At 43.6% G+C, this 16,736-nt stretch overlaps 1 protein-coding gene across 1 annotated transcript in view; it reads right to left on the bottom strand.

Annotated features, from left to right (window-relative positions):
* CCDC6 (coiled-coil domain containing 6) overlaps positions 1-16,736 on the bottom strand; it is a 112,432-nt gene that overhangs the window by 15,530 nt on the left and 80,166 nt on the right. Inside the window, exons 4-6 of the mRNA XM_070781841.1 lie at positions 13,203-13,306; positions 8,475-8,635; positions 2,732-2,888 (exon numbers count right to left, since the gene is read on the bottom strand). Coding sequence (XP_070637942.1) covers positions 2,732-2,888; positions 8,475-8,635; positions 13,203-13,306 — 422 coding nt within the window. The remainder of the gene's footprint in view (positions 1-2,731; positions 2,889-8,474; positions 8,636-13,202; positions 13,307-16,736) is intronic.

Consider the following 16,736-nt stretch of genomic DNA (forward strand, 5'->3'; position numbering starts at 1 on the left):
AACGAACAGTCACATGTTTGAATGGGGGATGTAATAAAAGACACTCGGGTGAGTATCTCAGTAGGTCACACCGTGCGCATCAGACTTCTTCCTGGATTCAGAAATCATATTAGACCTCACTTGGTAAACAAGCACAAAGAGCTGACGAAGGCGAATTTCTGCTTGAGAGACTCTCTAAGAAGTGATCCTTCCCAGGCTTTCCAGCCAAAGGAAGGAACACGTGCAGACATGTCTACCCTAGAGGCAATCTCAGCCCTGATGTTTAATCAGCTCACATGAGGAACTTGAACACAGTTATTTCTATGCCGGTTTAGTCAACTCGAAGAAAACAAGGCTCCCACGTTTGGCACGCACCTGTTAGTGAGCTCTCACCACCAGTTCTCCCTGCTCTCCTTAGTGTAGCCCACCATGGTGCTGCTAGATCAGACGCCTTGTAATTCTGCAGCCAGCAAGGCTACTAAGACCACTTCTTGGTCTTTAAGGACTTAAAGATATACAAGTCTCAAGTGCCTATTTTCTTTCTCCCAAATGTGATATTATCCCCAGTAGGGACAGCAGGTGTCTTTATTGGGCAGCTGTACTTGACTCCTGATAATCCAACCTAAAAAAGCTAACGAGGACCTACGGCACAGCACAGGGAACTACATTCAATATTCCGTATTGAGCTACAGGGAAAAGAAGAGACAGATGAATAGGTGTTAGCTGCTCAGTCATGTCTGACTCTCTGCAATCCCATGGACTGTAGCCCACCAGGCTCTGCTGTCCATGAAATTCTCCAGGCAAGAGGACTGGAGTGAATAGCCATTCCCTTCTCCAAGGAAACCTTCCTAATCCAGGGACTGAACCCTGGTCTCCTGCATTGCAGGCAGATCCTTTACATCTGAGGCACCAGGGAAGCCCAGGTATCTGGATTTGTATAACTGAATCACCGTGCTGTATGCCCGAAACAAACGCAATGCTGTAAATCAACTATACTCCAACATTAAAGAAAAAGTGGGAGAGCGGGGCTGGGAGTCAAACCTTGTTTCTGATGCTACCATGCACACTGGACAAGTCAAAAAAAAGAAAGCAAGAAAGCAAGGCAAAGCTTCTGCAGTAAATACCAATTCTGGGGAAAAAACGATTTTTGTCCAGAAGCCTGAAGTAGCCTTAGTGTTGTCACTGTAGTCAGAACTTGTCCCTCAGAATGTGTCATATTCAAAATTCAAAAGAGGAGATATGTGTATACAAACAGCTGATTCACTTAGCTGTACAGTAGAAACTAACAACAGTATAAAGCAACTATATCCCAATTAAAAAAACAATCAAGCATAGGGTGCTGTGTATATTAACACATCCTCTGCTCCATGTCTTCAGGTATTGCTAAAGTAGTAAGTTAATTAATATTCTAGCTGATGTTTTTAGTCAAAATGGTTTTAAGAGGATAAGAATTTCAGGAAGAATGAGACACTGTCAGAAACAGATCAGTGACATTCAGAGTTAAGGATGAGAGTTTTAGAATATAAACTTCTGAGAAAAAGAGACTCACTTTTATTCTTTTCAAACAAGGAAGATAGTTTTAAAAACAGATTTAAGTCTGTTTTTATTAAACTATTTTAGATGGTAAAAGTAGATCTTCATTATAAAAAAATCATACATTTTTTGTGAAATGATAATACTATCACTGCCCACAGTGAATTAATCAGAACGCCTGTTAGCCCCCTGGGTCTGTTCAATAAGAGAAATGGAGTGCTGATCTGCTAGAACTGCCCACATGTGTTCAAACAACACACTCTGGTGTCAACAGCAAGTATGAGTCATCACAGCCATTGGCAGACCCTGGTCGGAGACTGGCTGCCCCATCCTGTCGGATGGTGGTTGTCTTAACCATCACCTCTCTTCAAAGTACAGAGCAGGAGGGCGGGTAGGGAAGGAAAGGAAAATCTGACTAGCTGACCAAAGGATGACTCTCTTATTCCAACCCATTTCTCAGTGGGACAACGAGGGGTCTTGATATTGAGGCCTGGTCAGATAAATGTATTTGTTTCGTTTTCAGCAAAAAGGCTGAAAAGTCTCCAAGTGTGTAAAAGCAAAACCTCTGGCTTTCAACAACTTTCGCCCATCTCTGGCAGATTCTTTCACCCCCTGGACACGTCTGCTTTCTCAGGCTGAACCATGCATGGCCTGCTCATTTTTTCTGTGAACTCAGATGCTCCCACCCATATTCTAAGGGCTTCCCCAGTGGCTCAGTGTAGCAAAAGAAGGAGACGTGGGTTCAATTCCTGGGTCAGGAAGGTTCCCTGGAGAAGGAAATGGCAACCCACTCCAGTATCCTTGCCTGGGAAATCCCATAAACAGAGAATCCTGGCAGGCTACAGTCCATGGGGTCGCTAAAGAGTCGGTCGTGACTTAGCAACTAAATAACAATTACCCATGCTCTAAAGAGACATGACATAGGATCAGATGAATTCAACAACACGTTGATGCTGCCTCTCTACACATGAGCTGCCCCATGTCTCTCCTATCAGTAATTTGGGAAAGGCCACTTTCTTTATCTTTCTGTGTTTAAGGAGGATGGTCAATCGTCTTCATTTATCCCATTCTCAGCAATCACTTTGAGGTGACAGTATTCATCATGACAATAAATAAACATTCCAGCCATCTCCTACCACATCTCACAGGAGGTGAAGCGGGGCTGGAGGCTGGTTTTTGTTGCTGTCGTTCTCACGAGGTCTGCGGGACACACACGTACCTTTCATCATCCATCTCTAAGCTGGACTCGCTCTCAGAGAGCTGTCGACAGAGGGCCTCTCTTCTCTCCATCTCCCTCTGCAGCTTCCTCTGCAGCCTCAGGTTCTCCTCTCTCATGTGACGTTCCTCCTCCAAGTACTGCGCCATTTTCTCGGAATCTGAAAAGCCAGAGTTCTCGATTAAACCAAGGTCCGTGCAGTCATAGTTCACTCTTAAAAAGACAAGGCTGTGCCACAGACCAAGAATAAGACAGCCGTTCTCACTCCCCACACACAGACACCTGGATTTCAAGTTTATCCCAAGTACCAAGGTTGACCAATGATCTGCACTTAGGAAAAAAAATGTGAAAAGCAGTGCTAAAGGGTTAGGCAGCATCAATCCCGCTTCCTCGCCTTCTAAAGTGCTCTATGTCGAGAAAGACATGCTGGAGCTATGTCTGGCCTGAGTGGTTACCAGAGCTCTCACTACTTTGCTGGAGTGGAAAGGGGAAGGGGTTTAGATAGGGAAATAAATTCAGCCCATGGGCTCCCCTCAGGGCACCAATTCTGCTGCCTGTCAACACCAGACACGGTGGGGCACGTCATCTATGGGAGCACACCCAGAGATCACACTTGTTAGCACACCCCCAGTGCAAGCGGTGGGGGCGGGGTTGCACATGGAAAACCTGCTAACAGTTAATAAATCTTTTTATAAAACCAGAAACCGACGTAGTAAGCACTATGTGATCAACATCTCCAACATTAGATCAACATTTCCCATCAGTCTAATTTTTGGTGTATGTGTTACTGTCTCCTCACTGATGCACAGTGTTTTGGAGGCAGACAGCAAATCAAGACGTACGTGCAGCCAGGTTCTGGGGATGGCTCTTGCTTATGACAAGTACCCCTTCCGCAGGAGCTGCTCCACATGTGGTACAGTCAGAACTAATCGGCCCCAGGGCAGGACGCTATAGACTCAGGCTGAACCTACCAGATTATCTCTTGGAGGAATCGGAAATGTGCAACCAACATCTTCCTGGGGCTTTGGAATCCCCTTCTGCTGAGCTGTCTGCCCTCCGGAGTGACTCTGCAGGATTCTGTGGCATCCTTGCCACCAAAGGTAAAACATGACCCTCTAGCCCTTTCCCGGTTTACCCTAGGCAGACCTCCCTCCTTTCCTGGTTTACCCCAGACAGAATGTGTTGCTACTAAGTAACGAAACTTCATACAAAACTCAGTGTCTACCCATCTTCTTGGCTCCTTCATTTTCCCCTGTCTCAGCCAAGGAACTTGGGAAAAGTACAATCTCCATTTACTTCTCTTTTCTGAAAAGTACTTACAAGTTTAGACTGGCCGTGACCACGTCTAACAGATAGTCCTACAGGATACTACCCCATATTATCAGTCTGGTTCAGATTTAAGAAGGAAGCAAGGTGGTGACTGCTACACTGACAATTTCTCTCCCATAAACTGAACCTATTTTGACTCCCAAGTCTACCAAATTAGTTCCAGTTTTACATAACTCAATGGAGGTCTGGCATTTTTAGCAAATAATGACTTTTGATAAGTACTCAATGATTTCCAAGAAACCATCATGACAGAATACATCCAAGTTTTTGAAAATCCTTATTTTAGAAATTCAAATGAAAACACCCAAATTATCAAACACTATTATGTGCGCTAAACACTAAATCTCTCAGCTGTTTTCAATCTAACCAGAAACCCTGCTGTCTAATCCAGATGCAAAAATCTCCTTAATTGAAGGCATGCTGGGAAAATATTTACAAAGTACACTTTTAATATAAATGATTAAAGGTATTTCATCCCAAATATGGGGATGCAGAATTTTTCACTTGCTCTACAGGAAGTGCTCTATCAGCCTCTTGGAATATTTATTGTTTCTAGAACTAGAGGGGCACCTGTCAGAGAAAGTTGCCTTTCTTTTCTATAAATAGGAGAGAACTGAGGATTCGTGAGGCTTTGAGAATAATTGTTTAAGAGGAAACCCTGTCTTTCAAAGAAAAATGGCAATCCTTTAGCATCTGGGGAAACCAGCAGGGGAGAATCCTTAAACAATAAGCTGTAGACAAGAACATCAGTCACCAGGAGCGATGGCTGAAAAGATTGCCTGGCAGTTTGGCAATTAACCCAGAAGCCAGAGGCACAGAGAAGGCACCAGGCCCACAGCCTCTGGGTGTGAGAGACCCAGGCACAGATGGCTGAGACCGTGGCATTCCTTGGCTGCCCTCTACCGGCAGGTCGCCACACCTGATTTCACGGGGCTGGATTTACTCTCAGGGCTTCCCCGGTGGCTCAGATGGTAAAGAATCTACCTGCAATGTAGGAGACCTGGGTTCAGTCCCTGGGTCAGGAAGATCCCTTGAAGAAGGAAATGGCAACCCATTCCAGTATTCTCACCTGGGAAATCCCACGGACAGAGGAGCCTGGTGGACTACAGTCCATGGGGTTGCAAAGAGTTGGACATGACTGAGCAACACTTCAGTTACTCTCAGGAGTCATCCTCTTTCTCCCACACTGAGCTCCCTAAAGCTTTGAAGTCACAGCTTATACCTCTACCATCTTCAGCCACCTCACAAATTCAGTCAAAAATAGTGTTAACTGAAGGTGATTTCTAGTCTCCCAAAAGATGGTTCCTATATGATCCTAAGGTGGCCTGTACCTGGCTTTTTTTTTTGGCTGGTATGTGGGATCTTAATTCCTGGACGAGGGATTGAGCCCATGTCCTCAGCATCCTCAACACTGGACCACCAGGGAAGTCCCAAGGCCTGTACCTTCTGCATTCCCTTTCAAGTTTATGGTAAGAAAATACTCCTGCCCAGATCCCATCCAAACCACTGAAATTAAAATCCACAAGGATGAAGCCTCTCCACTGGTCTACAAAAACTCCCCTGAGGCTTCTAACGTTCATCCAGAGTTGAGAGCCATCTGGAGAGAGGTTCAAGCTCAGACTCAGCCTGACTTAATGGGAAAAGGCCCTAGTGCCCTAGGAGCTTTCAAAGGGGACTAGATTATACGACCCAAGGAGACAGATGCAGGTATGAGGAAAGTCTCATGAACTCATCCTCTAAACCCAACCTAAACAACTGTGAGCAGCTAGGAGCCACACGCAGCTGCTTCAGGTCAGCTTTCCCTGTCCTCACAAAATCCAAACAGCATTTACAGATGCCTCTGCTGATATCCACAGTCTCTCCCGGGACCAAACATTGCAGTAGGAAGGAAGTAGAAGAAATAAGATACCCTTCCCAAATTTCTTCCAAAAATGTTGTCTGGGGAACAACAAGGCAAGTATACACAGGAAAGAAAAATAGCACTTGAAAGATTTCAGAAAGGGGCTAAAAGACCTTTGCCTGTGCAACACAGCAAAAACTCAAAAAACACCCAAACCTAAAACAACCAATACTTGAGAACCCTCTCTGACTTGTTTTCACGGAATACACATCCATGGTGATTCTCAAACTGGGTACATGATCAGAATTGCCTTTATTTAAAAAAAATACAGATGACAAGGCTCCACCCCTAGAGTAAGCCCAGAAGCCTGTATAGGGTTAGACAGGATGGTGGCCTCCTACAGATGTCCACATCCTACTCTCTGAAGCCTGTGGCCATGCTGCCTGACGTGGGAAGAGAGACCTGTCGTCATGGTGAGGTTAAGGACCCTGAAATGGGAACTCATCCTGGATTATCTGGGTGGGTCTGATGCAGCCCCAGGGTCTTTAAGGGGAAGGCAGGAGGGTCAGAGTGAAAAGATGTGACAAGGGTGGCAGAGGTGGGAGCGGTACCCATGCAAAGGAGGAGTCATGAGCCAAAGAATGCAGACGCCTTAGAAGCTGAAGCAAGCAAGCAGTTTCTCCTTTCGAGCCTCTTACAAGGAAACGAGCCCTGCTGACACCTTGATTTTAGCCCAGTGGACCTGTTTTGAACCCAGACCTCCAAAAACTAAAACATAATAAATTAGTGTTGTTTTAAATCAGTGAGTCTGTCTCTTTTTTCTTCTTCACCATCCTACGTGTGGTTGAATTTGTTCCTCGCCATGTCTTTCTTCTCATGAGACTTTCGGGGTCAAGCGACTCCTGGCCGAGAAACAAAAGCAGAATTGTCCCACTTCCCAAAGGATTTGAATGAAAAGTGGTAATAAAATCAGGTACAATTCCGAGGGAAGACATGGGAGAAGAACGAAGCTGGGTCTAAGGAGCCTCACACACGAATGGCACACATTTATGCTGTGTCAAGGTCACTTGCATCTTAACCACACAACTGCTGTCTCAACAGCCTGCACGTGTTTTATAGAAGAGATGGAATGGCTGGTTCTCCTGTTGTGTCTCTCAGCTAGTACTCTATCTTACTAATAAATATGTGAGATCTTTTGTTGGAAATAAAATAAATGACTAAGTTTGTGCTCATTTGTTAACAATAGGACACATAACACACTATTTCTTAAAGGTTCCCAAGATGACCTTGATGTCCCCTCCCAGACACAGCGCTGGACGAGAGCTTGCAATACACTTCAGAGAAGAAAACATAAAGATAAGAATCGCTGAAATTTTAAATGTGCATTTCATCTGACTCAGCAAATCCATGCCCTGGAGTTTACCCTGACGGTATTCTTACACAGGTATCGAAATATGTGTACAGAGATGTTCTCTGTGGTTGTGCATGGCAGCTCAAAGGGGTCTGTTGATAAGGGATGAGTTAAATAAACTACAGCATATCCATACAATCAAATACTGCACAGCCTTTAAAAGGGGGAGTAAGGCAGTTCTGTATGTATCTGCAGGGGAAAAATTGCAAGAGATAGTAAGTGAAAAGAGAAAACTTAAAAAAAAAAAAAAAGTATGTTCATTGTGCTACTATTTATATAAAAGAAGTCTACACACACATCTGAGGACTGTATTAAAAATGTGTTAATTGTGAAAATTGGGGGGCTGGGGGTCAGGGGTGAAAGAGACTTATTTTTTCCCTGCATATTTTGTACTGTATTATCTATTCAAATACAGTCTAAAAGCTGAAATAGGAGAAATGCAAGCAAATACACAGTGACCGATCATGCATCCAGAAATTAGTTCCTTTGCTTTCCAAAAATAAAAAGAATGTACTTCAAAAGCATTGATTCGGCAAGTACCATGAACAACTGTTAGCTGGGGCCCAATTCTGGTAGTAAAGAAGATAAATACTCTTCTCTGCATTAATGCTCCCAGAGTGCGCTGAGGCCTCCAGCATCGCTTGTGTTAGCACCATCTAAGGGATGAACACCAGGGAGCTGGGGAGGAGTACTACCTCTCATATAAAATAGATAACGAATGGGGACCTACTGTATAGCACAGGACACTCTCTATTCAATATTCTGTAATGACCAATATGGGAAAAGAATCCCCGAAAGAGTGGATGTATGTAAACGGACAACTGACTCACTCTGCTTGCTGTATAACAGAAACTAACACACACTGTTAATCAACTATATTCCAATTAAAATTAATTAAAAGAAAAGAAATAGTGCCTCTGATCCTGGACCCTCCTGAAATTATGTGATTTTCTAGTATTCTTAACTATTTGCCCTGCCCCACTGTAATTTTTTTAAAAATCAACTATTCCAGGATGACAGACATATAATTATGTACTGGCAATGAAACACAATATGAATTTAATTTATACAAATTCAATGGGAAATACACATATTTTATAAAACTCTCTCCTTGGTGAGTGGATTACTCCTGTGGACAGATGACCAGTGACAGCAAGCCTACGTACGCTGTAACTGGGCAGCTCTCAGTTGCTTCTTCAGCCTCTCCACTTCATTCTTTAAAAACCTGATGTGTCGCATCATGTTTTCGGGAGAGTCGATCTCCATGGAGATGTCTCTAGGCGATGGGGGAGCAGACACCGGCTGATCCAATTTCTCCTGCAGGATTCTTCATTGAAAAGAAAAATCCAACAATGAAAAACAGTTTGTCTTTAAAACATAAAACACTGATCTGATGCTCACCATCATCTATTTTTAAAATACATAAATAAAATAAAATAAAATACATAAATTCTTAGTAATTGAAAAATAAAGACAAAACAACACATTCTAGCTGGGAGGTTTGTTTTAATAGCATGCTCATATTAATCACCAAAATTCACTAAATTAACTCCTCTGCCCATCTTCCAGTATTTTTAATCGCCCTTACTTGACAGTCAAGTCAAAGGACAGAGCTGAAGAATCCACCTTCCCTTTCTTCCTGTTAAATGGCCGCTGGTAATTAAGCCTTACATAAAAAATCTCTAACACTGGCTTCTGATTATCATGCCGGGCATACCCTGGGCAGTCAGGATGATTTGCTGACTAAATGGTACACATGTTGGGCTTGAGGGAATGGAGACCCTGGAGGAATTTCCTCTCAGTGCTTTTAGTTGAAACTTAAGAACTATAGATCATGAATCTTTTTGGAGGGTTGTGTCAAATAGACAGATACACTTCTCAACTTCCCTCCTGAAAAACCAACCCTAAGATTTCCCTGGTCCAGTGTCTAACACTCTGTACTCTCAATGCAGGGGGCCCAGGTTCGATCCCTGGTCAGGGAAGTAGATCCCACACACAACTAAAGACCCTGCTTGCTGCAACTAAGACTTGGCACAGTCAAATTAAAAAATAAATATTTTCAAAAAGAAAAAACAAGGGCAAGGCCAACTGGATGGAAGGCCCTTTGCTTCTGGCCACAGCAAAAGGAAAAACAGTTAAAGACAAAACAAAACCAAAAATGTACTGGGTTAATAAGTGGGTGGTACCACCTTCTCTATCAAATATTTTTAGTCTGAAGTACATAAAGCTCTAATATTTGACAAAATGACAATTTCATAAAGTTCCATGCAATAATCTGGTATTTATATATATATAAAACCTTCTACTGCTTTCTTCAAAGAAAGATTGACTGGCAGCAGACCTCTCTGCCTCCTTTTTATAAACTGCTGGGAAGTTTTTGGTTTAGTTTGGTTTTTACCTTTGAGTTTATCCCTTGCTGAGAAAACTAGGTGGTTAAATATTGTAATGGTCTCTCCATCTATTAGATGAAATAACTTTCCATGATTCAATTAGTACTACTATAATAAGGCAAAACAAAACTGATTCAACTACTGCTTCAATAATTCCATATAGGTACACCTTGGATCTTCACTTTTTTTAAAGCCTGTGGAAGATTCCCTGGAGAAGGCCATGGCAACTCACTCCAGTATTCTTGGCTAGAGAACTGGATGAACAAAGGAGCCTGACGGGCTACAGTCCACGGGCCGCAGAGTCAGACACATCTGAGCAACTAACGCACAACCCACACCTGAATCTGTTTTGCAGATCTTGAGATGAACTCAATCTATGGTTAATCATCCGAACCAAATATTTATGGCAAATATTTCTGGTCAGTAAACTAAAGTTCCTGGTGAAGTAGGTGAATGAATATTTTCAAGAAGTTTCCTTTCTACACCCAAACACACATCCCATCTACAGAACTTCCCTGCCATTAGCCCTGTTCCACCCACCCCAAAGCACACAGTGCTTAAATCTAAGGGCCCCACCAGATCTTTTTTTGTGGGGGACTGTGTGGCACAACATGTAGGATCTTGGTTCCCCAAACAGGGATTGAACCCATGCCCCTTGCATTGAGAGCTCAGTCTTAACCACGGGACCACCAGGGAAGCACTCCCACCCCAGTTCTTGCACAAAGGGATTCAAGATTACACGTGTTGCTGAGTTTTTCATATCCATGTACATATATTTAACAGTAAAAACACTAACCTTAAATATGTACAAGTAAGTCTATAAAAAACAAAGTTTTATAGACTTTAGTAAGTCTTAAAACACAAAGATGATGATTTCGCTATTAAAATCTCAGCCTTCCTAATGAAGTACGCTCTAGAGATATGTGATCAGTCATGGTACACAGCACACATCCTAAGCACTTCAGAAAATAATGGGGGAAGCAAGTTCAATAAGAAATTCTACCAGGACAGTAAGAGGGGAGTATAAAGATGGACCAACAGAAGGATAGTTCAGTTTAGCTGCTCGGACTCTTTTGCGGCACGCCAGGCTTCCCTGTTCATCACCACTCCCAGAGCTTGCTCAAACTCATGTCCATCGAGTCAGTGATGCCATCCAACCATCTCACTGCCTTCTCCTCCAACCTTCAATCTTTCCCAGCATCAGGGTCTTTTCCAATCAGTCAGTTCTTCCCATAAGGTGGCCAAAGTATTGGAGTTTCAGCTTCAGCATCAGTCCTTTCAGTGAATATTCAGGACTGACTTCCTTTATGATTGACTGGTTTGATCTCCTTGCAGTCCAAGGGACTCTCAATTGAGAGCCTTCTCCAACACCACAGTTCAAAAGCATCAATTCTTTGGTGCTCAGCTTTCTTCACAGTCCAAGTCTCACATCCATACATGACTACTGGAAAAACCATAGCTTTGACTAGACGGACCTTTGTTGGCAAAGTAATGTCTCTGCTTTTTAATATGCTGTCTAGGTTGGTCATAGCTTTTCTTCCAATTCCAAGGAGTAAGTGTCTTTTAATTTCATGGCTGCAGTCACCATCTGCAGTGATTTTGGAGCCCCCAAAAATAAAGCCTCTCACTGTTTCCATTGTTTTCCCATCTATTTGCCATGAAGTGATGGGACGGGATGCCATGATCTTAGTTTTTTGAATGTTGACTTTTAAGCCACCTTTTCCACTGTCCTGTTTCAACAAGAGGCTCTTTAGTTCTTCTTCACTTTCTGCCATAAGTGTAGTGTCATCTGCATATCTGAGGTTATTGATATTTCTCCCAGCAATCTTGACTCCAGCTTGTGCTTCTTTCAGCCTGGCATTTCGCATGATGGACTCTGCCCAGAAGTTAAATAAGCAGGGTGACAAAATACAGCCTTGACATATTCCTTTCCCGATTTGGAACCAGTCTGTTGTCCCACGTCCAGTTCTAACTGCTGCCTCTTGACCTGCATACAGATTTCTCAGGAGGCAGATCAGGTGGTCTGCTATTTCCATCTCTTTAAGAATTTTCCACAGTTTGCTGTGATCCACACAGTCAAAGGCTTTGGCATAGTCAATAAAGCAGATGTTTTTCTGGAACTCTCTTGCTTTCTAATTTGATCTCTGGTTCCTCTGCCTTTTCCAAATCCAGCTTGAACATCTGGAAATTCATGGTTCACGTACTGTTGAAGCCTCACTTGGAGAATTTTGAGCATTACTTTGCTAGCGTGTGAGATGAATGCAACTGTGCGGTAGTTTGAGCATTCTTTGGCATTGCCTTTCTTTGGGATTGGAATGAAAACTGACATTTTCCAGTCCTGTGGTCACTGCTGAGTTTCCCAAATTTGCTGGCGTAATAAGTACAGCACTTTAACAGTATCATCTTTTAGGATTTGAAAGAGCTCAGCTGGAATTCCATCACCTCCACTAGCTTTGTTCATAGTGATGCTTCCTAAGGCCTACTTGACTTCACACTCCAGGATGTCTGGCTCAAATGAGTGATCACACCATCATGGTTATCTGGGTCATGAAGATCTTTTTGTACAGTTCTTCTGTGTATGCTTGCCACCTCTTCTTAATATCTTCTGCTTCTGTTAGGTCCATACCATTTGTGTTCTTTATTGTACCCATCTTTGCATGAAATGTTCCCTTGGTATCTCTAATTTTCTTGAAGAGGTCTCTAGTCTTTCCCATTCTATTGTTTCCCTCTATTCTTTGCACTGATCACTGAGGAAGGCTTTCTTATCTCTCCTTGCTATTTTTTGGAAATCTGCATTCAGATGTGTATATCTTTCCTCTTCTCCTTTGCCTTTCACTTCTCTTCTTGTCTCAGCTATTTTTAGGCCTCCTCAGACAACCGTTTTGCCCTTTTGCATTCCTTTTTCTTGGGGACGATCTTGATCACTGCCTCCTGTACAATGTCGTAAACCTCCGTCTATAGTTCTTCAGGCACTCTGTCTGTCAGATCTAATCCCCTGAATCTATTTGTCACTTCTACTGTATAACTGTCGGAGAATGCAATGGCAAGCCACTCCAGTGCTCTTGCCTGAAGAATGGGGTTGCTACAAGTTGGACGCGGCTGAGCGACTTCACTTTCACTTTTCACTTTCACACAGTGGAGAAGGCAATGGCAACCCACTCCAGTGTTCTTGCCTGGAGAATCCCGGGGACGGCGGAGCCTGGTGGGCTGCTGTCTGTGGGGTTGCAGAGAGTCAGACAGGACTGAATCGACTTAGCAGCAGCAACTGTATAATTGTAAGGGATTTTATTTAGGTCATACCTGAATGGTCTAGTGGTTTCCCCTACTTTAGGAGGACAGGCTATCAACATTTTCCCCATTTGTCGAATTAAAACAGCGTGTGTCCACTAAGGCATTAAAATGTCCTGTTGTTACTCCTTGGTCACATTCAGCACGGTCCCCTGACCCCACATCCAACACACACACATTTACAGACACTACACAGAACAGCAAGACTCAACACACCGCTTTTCAGCTTCAAGTTTATCCATCCTCTTCCAGAGACGGTTCACTAGTGCTTCTTGTTCTTGTTCCAAAGTATTTTCAAGGTCAATCTTCTCCCGTCTCAACTGGAGAAAAAGAAAGAAGTTTTACTGAGAATTGTAGGCCACTTAAACTTTGTTAATTAGATTTTTTGATTGGAACACTAGGATCCCTTTCCATGGAGAAAACTGCAAAGAAACAGTCAATTTTCTGGCACAGACACATTAAGTGCATTTAGTTCTTAAACTTTAATTGAGAAAACTGAGATACGTTCATTCTTTGATGTTAACACTTAATTGCTCTCTGGTAGGTCAATCACAGTGGTTGCTTCAGCAGTTACTCAAGACACATGGAAAGTCTTCCTTAAAGAGAGTTTGAGGAGCTTTGCTTGCCAGTTGTCTCAGGACATAAGCGGATTTGTCTCCCTAGTCCTGCATGCATTTCAACATTAAACCAGAAAGGTTATACTTCCATTTACAGAAATAACTCCAGCACTGAAGACAATTCTACCAAGTGGTTAATGGGTACATAGAAATGTGTCCTAAGATATAAAAACATGTGTGAAAAGGATAAACACCACATTCACAATACTGGTTACTTCTGGGGAGGTGGGGAAGAAGGAAAATGTGATTTAGGGGAAGGCAAACGGTTGTAGAGGGAACCCTACACTGCATTCTACTTCATAAAAAGAAGCAATTTGGGGAAGCAATTAATTTAATCTATTAACATAGAAAGTGAAAGTGTTAAGTCGCTCAGTCCTGACTCTTCGCGACCCCATGGACTATAGTCCTCCAGGCTCCTCTGTCCATGGGACTCTCCAAGCAAGAATATTGGAGTGTGTTGCCATTCCCTTCTCCAGGGGATCTTCCCAACCCAGGGATCGAACCCGGGTCTCCCGCATTGCAGGCAGATTCTTTACTGTCTGAGCCAACACAGAGCAACATGCAAACACTGAGACCAACAGCAGACACAGGTTAATAGGGATGTAGCGGAGAACGCGATGGCACCCCACTCCAGTACTCTTGCCTGGAAAATCCAATGGACGGAGGAGCCTGGTGGGCTGCAGTCCATGGGGTCGCCAAGAGTCAGACACGACTGAGCGACCTCACTTTCACTTTTCACTTTCATGCATTGGAGAAGGAAATGGCAACCTGCTCCAGTGTTCTTGCCTGGAGAATCCCAGGGACGGGGAAATCTGGTGGGCTCCCATCTATGGAGTAGCACAGAGTTGGACACGACTGAAGCGACTTAGTAGAGAACTGGTTGGTGATGGACAGGGAGGCCTGGTGTGCTGTGATTCATGGGGTTTCGAAGAGTCGGACACGACTGAGCGACTGAACTGAATTGAACTGAGGAATCAGAAAGGTCTGCCCTCTGGGGACTCTTTTGGTTGGCCAAAAAGTTCATTCAGGTTTTTCCATTACAGCTTGTGAGAAACCCAAATGAACTTATTGGCCAGCCCAATATATTTTAGTAGTGGTGAAGACATTAAAAGAAACCATTTATATGTTTTAGTAGAGAGTGAGAGAGATATGAAGAAAAAGAGGGCTGGTGATGGGGACAGAAAGTGCCATGATCAACAGAGTTCACAGCATCAAGAAGAAGGAAATGTGTGGTATCACTTTTGTATACTTGTCTATCTGCTTGGGATATTAAGTAATTTTAACAGAAATCATTTTTTAAAAAGGGGGCAATGTTATATTACCGCCCCCATGCTGTCTCTTCAACTAACTGGAATTTATCTTTTCAACTACTGACTTAACAGATTATTTTTGATTGCACAGCTACACACAGCTGTCCAGGTATTAATAGCAGACTTCACACTTCTTTAGCAGGTGAGAGGCAAGCTCCTCACTGAGCCTATGTAGACATAAAGTGAGACCCATTCCATGGACAAAATGCAGCCTTTTACAGCAACCAAAGCAGACATACCTTACTCCACCAGTCAATGAGCCAAGATCACACAGTCAACAGAAAATACAGCTTCACTGTATTTTCTTTGCATGGGCAAAGGGAGAGGAATCAGCCTAAGCTGGAAGCATCCTGTGCAGTGAAGCTGGGAGCTGGCTAATGCACAAAAGCTCCTCAAGATATTAAACAGCTCCTTTTCCCCACAAGGAGGAAAAACCCAGGAACACCTCACAGAACTCCTATGAATCTTTGTGACCCCCTGACCACATTTTGGGCCAAGGTTTGAAGTACTGATACAATTCACAGTCGTTTATTTAAAGAAACAAAATGCCAAGTCATTTACCCTTTAAGGACCCTATTGCCATGTTTAACTAAAACATGACAAGGGGTACTTGGTAGGTGAGAAAAAAATTCAAGCAAGGCATCGTTTTGTAGTATAGACGCCTAGTAGAAAAACTAATGCCCAACGGCTTATTTTTAGAGTAATTATGCACCATGCAAATCTATAACTCCAAAAAACAAAATCAAGACAAAGCTGTCTTTACCCACATATGACTGACTCGGCATGTGGTTTTGAGGGTGTCGCAAAGAGTCAGACACGACTGAGCGACTGAACTGAACTGAACTGAACCTGCCCTCAGGCTTCCTAGGTGGCGCTAGTGGTAAAGAACCCACTTGCCAATGCAGGAGACGTTAAGAGATGCAGGTTTGATCCCTGGGTGGGGAAGATCCCCTGGAGGAGAGCATGGCAACCCACTCCACGTATTCTTGCCTGGAGAATCCCATGGAGAGAGGAGCCTGGCGGGCTATGGTCTATAAGATCAGAGAGTTGGACATGACTGAAGTGACTTAGGATGCACGCACGCACCTGCCCTCATCTATGAAATGAGAAGGCTGGCCTCAATGACATCTGAGGTCCCTTCCAGGGCCACCCATTCTATCATTCTCTGTCAATCTCAAGATGGCACTTGTCTCAGTCTGCGCTAGTTCCGTTGAGATTTTTAGAAACAAAAGCAGCAAAAGAAATCATCTAAATCCACTCTTTCATTTGAGAGCTGAGGAACCACTGATTCAGGGAAAGGAATGGGGATCAGTCACCATGGTGACCAGAGAAGCTGGGTCCCCTCTAACCAGCAAGTTCAGAGCATCTGGAGGGGCAAATAGGATTTGGGGTAAATTATCCAGTAATTCTTGGAAGTAGTGGAGCAGGGGGTACCTTAGTGAGTCCAAGAGTATGCAGGAGCAGATAAGAAAGCAGGAAAAACAGAAGTTGAACATGAATCTCAGCTCCTTTTTGGTACCAGTTAGTACAGCTATGTGTGAGAGAGTGTGTGTGTGTCTGTTAAGTCACTTTAGTTGTGTCCCACTCTTTGCGAACCTATGGACTGCAGCCTGCCAGGCCCCTCTGTCCACGGGATTCTCCAGGCAAGAATACCGGAGTGGGTTGCTGCGTCCTCCTGCAGGGGATCTTCCCGACCGAGACTGAACCCACGCCTCTCATGTCTCCTGCACTGGCAGGCAGGTTCCTTACCACTAGTGCCGCCTGGGAGCCTGTTAGTAGAAACCAAGTTTCACCCTCTGGAGGCCTGGGTTCACGTGGGCAGT

This window comes from Bos indicus, chromosome 28 (assembly GCF_029378745.1).
Source record: "Bos indicus isolate NIAB-ARS_2022 breed Sahiwal x Tharparkar chromosome 28, NIAB-ARS_B.indTharparkar_mat_pri_1.0, whole genome shotgun sequence".
NCBI classification, from domain to species: domain Eukaryota; kingdom Metazoa; phylum Chordata; class Mammalia; order Artiodactyla; family Bovidae; genus Bos; species Bos indicus.